At 31.7% G+C, this 4,001-nt stretch overlaps 1 protein-coding gene across 1 annotated transcript in view; it reads left to right on the top strand.

Annotated features, from left to right (window-relative positions):
• The window catches only part of HELRODRAFT_176321 (hypothetical protein), a gene marked incomplete at both ends in the record, with an annotated part of 3,167 nt that extends 1,565 nt beyond the window's left edge, over window positions 1-1,602 (top strand). Inside the window, 2 exons of the mRNA XM_009023544.1 lie at window positions 178-301; window positions 1,489-1,602. Of these exons, the coding sequence (XP_009021792.1) occupies window positions 178-301; window positions 1,489-1,602 (238 nt within the window). The remainder of the gene's footprint in view (window positions 1-177; window positions 302-1,488) is intronic.
• Window positions 1,603-4,001: the final 2,399 nt, after the last annotated feature.

The raw sequence follows: 4,001 nt of genomic DNA, 5'->3' as shown, positions 1-4,001 counted from the left end.
GTAAAGTTTTTCATATTTAGAAATTATCAAAATCATCATCACCACCATCATCATCATCAACACCATCACCACCATCATCATCACCATCATCATCATCATCAACATCACCACGACCATCATCATCATCATAACCACCACCCCCACCATCATCATCACCATCATCATCATCATCACCAGGTACATCGTCATAGTGCATCCGTTGAAGTCACGTACTTGGTGCGATAGTGGCAGAGCCCTGAAGATCATCATCGGCCTGTGGACGCTGGCGGGGCTACTATCGTCGCCACTCCTGTTTTCGCAGGTTATGATGATGATAATGAGAATGTGTAGATGATGATGATGGTTGTGGTGGTGGTTGTGGTGATGATCGCATTGATGGTGACGACGATGACGATTATGAAGATGACCTCTCCCTTTCAAAACTTCTTTCCCGCTCTGTCATCCATTATTCATTTTTTTATTTCTATTTTTTACTACTTTATATATTTTATTTAATAATATTTTTTATTTATTTATTCCGTATAATTTGATTTAATTCAAATTTATGGTGCTCAAAACAAGAAAAATATACGTCTTCATTACAAGTTCCAAGTTTCATTACAAGTTCATGTTTCGTTAATTAACTACGAACTAAATTTTGTTTACGATTGGGTTGTTTCAAATAATCTACGTATCAATTTAAGTAAAACATGTTTTATATTATTTGGTCCTAAAATTAGAACAGATATTGTTTATCCAGTTATATATTTAAATAATATTACTATTGAAAGGGTTGAGTCATTTAAATTTTTGAGAATTATTTTGTCTTCTAACTTATCTTGGTTGAATCATATCAAACATATCTCCTGTAAACTGTCTAAAAACTTGGGTCTTATTTATCGATTGAGGTTTAAATTTCCTAGATTTATTTTAACAACTTTATATAACTCTCTTATTCTTCCTTATTTGACGTATTGTGTTTCTGTTTGGGGTGATACATCTAAATCAAACCTTCATATTTTAACTCTAGCTCAAAATTTTTTTCTTCGCATTCTGTTTAAATTAAAGAGATTTGACCATGTAAGTTCATACTATAAAACAGCAAATATCCTTACCATAAACCAACTACACATTATTTATCTATTACTATCTTTTTTTAAAATATATAAATTAAATTATTGTCAATCTCTTAAAGATCAGATTAATTTATTTAAAAATACTAGGCAAAATTGTTTACGTTCTAATTCTCAATTTTACTTTTTGAAACCTAGAACAAATTTTTTTCTCAACTCCGTCTTATATATCTCTATGCGTCTTTGGAATTCATTACCGATGACTACTAAAAATTCTTCTTCCCTTGCTCTATTTAGAAAATCTATCTATTTGCTCATTCAGTCTAATTATTTCAACCATGTCCTCTGTTAATGGGATTGTTTTCCGTTATGTACTTTATATTTATTCAATTTTAAGAAAGTTTATTTAATTAATCTTATTTTTTCTTATTTATAGAACTATCATTATTTCATTGTGAAATATGAACATTTCGTTTCAATTTATAATTTTGGTGTAAATTTTATGGTGGCCCAACAAGTCATATCTTCGGGTCTCCTAGCTTTTTGCTGAATAAACTCATTATTGAATTGAATTGAATTGAATACACACACACACACACACACACACACACACTTTCTAGTACACATGACACATACACACACACACACACACACACCTATATACATAAAAATACATTACACACACATCAACAAAGCACTCATATACATACATAGGTACGCACACACATACACACACAAATGTACACACACACGCATACACACGCATACATGCAAGCATACACAATGACATTGTTAAAAGTTTCTTCCTCATGGGAGAAATATTTTTAAATTTTATTTTTTCTGATTTTTGTTTTATTGAAATGAGTTTTTTTTCTGAATTCGTGTGTTTTTTGTATTTCAGCACATACATACAAACACGCACATACATACATTCATACATATATATACATATATGTATATACAAACATACAAACAAATTTATTTTTAAATGCCGAAAGAAACCATAAAAATACATAAAAATATGCATCATAACCTCCTTGATTATATTATATACAAACGAATACCATTGTATGGTATGGTATGGTTTTGTATTTTCTTTTTAAATTTAATATTCTGATTTTTGTGTGTGTGTGTGTATGTTTGTGTGTGTGGATGTGTGTGTATATGTGTTCGTGTGTGCGTGTGTGTTCCTGACTTTTCAGTCTTTGTTTTTTGCACAATTTTTTCACAGCGTTCAAACTAGGCAAGGATTGAAAAAGGTTACTTTAACACGATGTTGTCTTATCAGCTAATGATTCTTTTGTTCGTAGGTGTGTGTGTGCGCGTGTGTATGTGTGTGTATAAGTGTATTGTATGTACGTATGTATATACATGTGTGTATTGTGTATGTGTGTGTGTGTTTGTTTATGGTAGGGATTGTTTATAATTGCGTGTTTTGTAGATATGTATGTATGTGTGTATGTGTGTATGTATGTATGTATGTATGTATGTATGTATGTGTGTGTGTGTGTGTGTATGTATGTATGTGTGTGTGTGTGTGTATGTATGTATGTATGTATGTATGTATGCATGTATGTATGCATGCATGTATGTATGTATGTATGCATGTATGTATGCATGTATGTATGTTTGTCTGTCTGTCTGTCTTTCTGTTTGTTTGGCAAAAAGCGAAGATGTATTTAATTACGTTTGTCGAACCGTTAATACGATTAAAATTTCCATTACTTTATCGCAGCATAAAAAAGTTTTTTTGATCATCCTCATCATCATCATCGTCCTGTTCCTCATCATCATCGTCCTGTTCCTCATCATCATCTCCTCATCATCATCTCCTCATCATCATCGTTATCATTATCATTACCGCGATCACCGTCCTCACCATCGTCAGTAATAATATCATCACTGTTATATCATAATTTTAAAAAAAATGACCCAAAAAATCAAAAAACCTTCTAAAAAATTCAATTCCAAGTTTACATTTAATTTAATCAGCGTTCACAGCCCTAGAGAACCCAACTAACACCCACTCTTTTTTTGGTTTTCTTATCTCATTTTTATGTCTGTCTGTCTATCTGTCTGTCTGTCTGTCGGTCTTTTTGTCTGTCTGTAAATGCATATGTCTATGTGCTTGTCTGTTTGCATGCGTCTGTTTTAGCGTGCGTCTGGGAATGTTTTTGTCTGTCTGTGCCTATCAGTCTGTCTAAGAGTGGGGGTTTGTCTGTGTCTGTGTCTGTGTCTGTTTACGCTTGTCAGTCAGCAAACATACATATAAACATATATACAAACATACATACAAATACAAAATTTTCTTTTCCCAAACAAATACAGACACACGAATACCGTCACGTTTGAAACGTATTGAGGTATTAAAAGCCAGTAAACTCTGCTCTTAAGGTCGTCATTATCATCATAATCATCACCATCATCTACGACATCATAATTACCACCATCGTCTGAAACATCACCATAATCATCATCATCGTCATCACCATCGTTGTCATCATTATCACAATTTCAAATATTTTTTTAATATTTTCCGTGAGCTAACAGGGTTGTGTGATTTCTGATTTGGTGTGTGTTGTGAATGTGTGTGTGTCTGTCTGTGTGTGTGTGTGTATGTACATGTGTGTATGTGTGTGTTTGTGTGTATATGCGTACAAGAAGAAGAAGAAGATAATTGTAAACCACAAAACACACCAAAGTTAAATCCAAACGCATCCGAATAGGCTCGCATGGTAACGATAATGTTTTTGTTTTTCTTCTTCTTCTTCTTATCTTCTTATTATTTTTTGTTATTCTTATTATTTTATAATAATATATTATTATGATGATAATAATAATTCTATTATTATTATTATTATATTATTATTATATTGTTATTATTATTATTATTATTATTATTATTATAGGACGACAACCTAGCTTTCTAAATGGATTGACCAACAAAAT

The sequence above is a fragment of the Helobdella robusta genome (assembly GCF_000326865.2).
Source record: "Helobdella robusta unplaced genomic scaffold HELROscaffold_37, whole genome shotgun sequence".
NCBI lineage: Eukaryota > Metazoa > Annelida > Clitellata > Rhynchobdellida > Glossiphoniidae > Helobdella > Helobdella robusta.
Note: the sequence above shows the minus strand (reverse complement) of the source record. Positions and strands in the feature narration are given on the sequence as shown.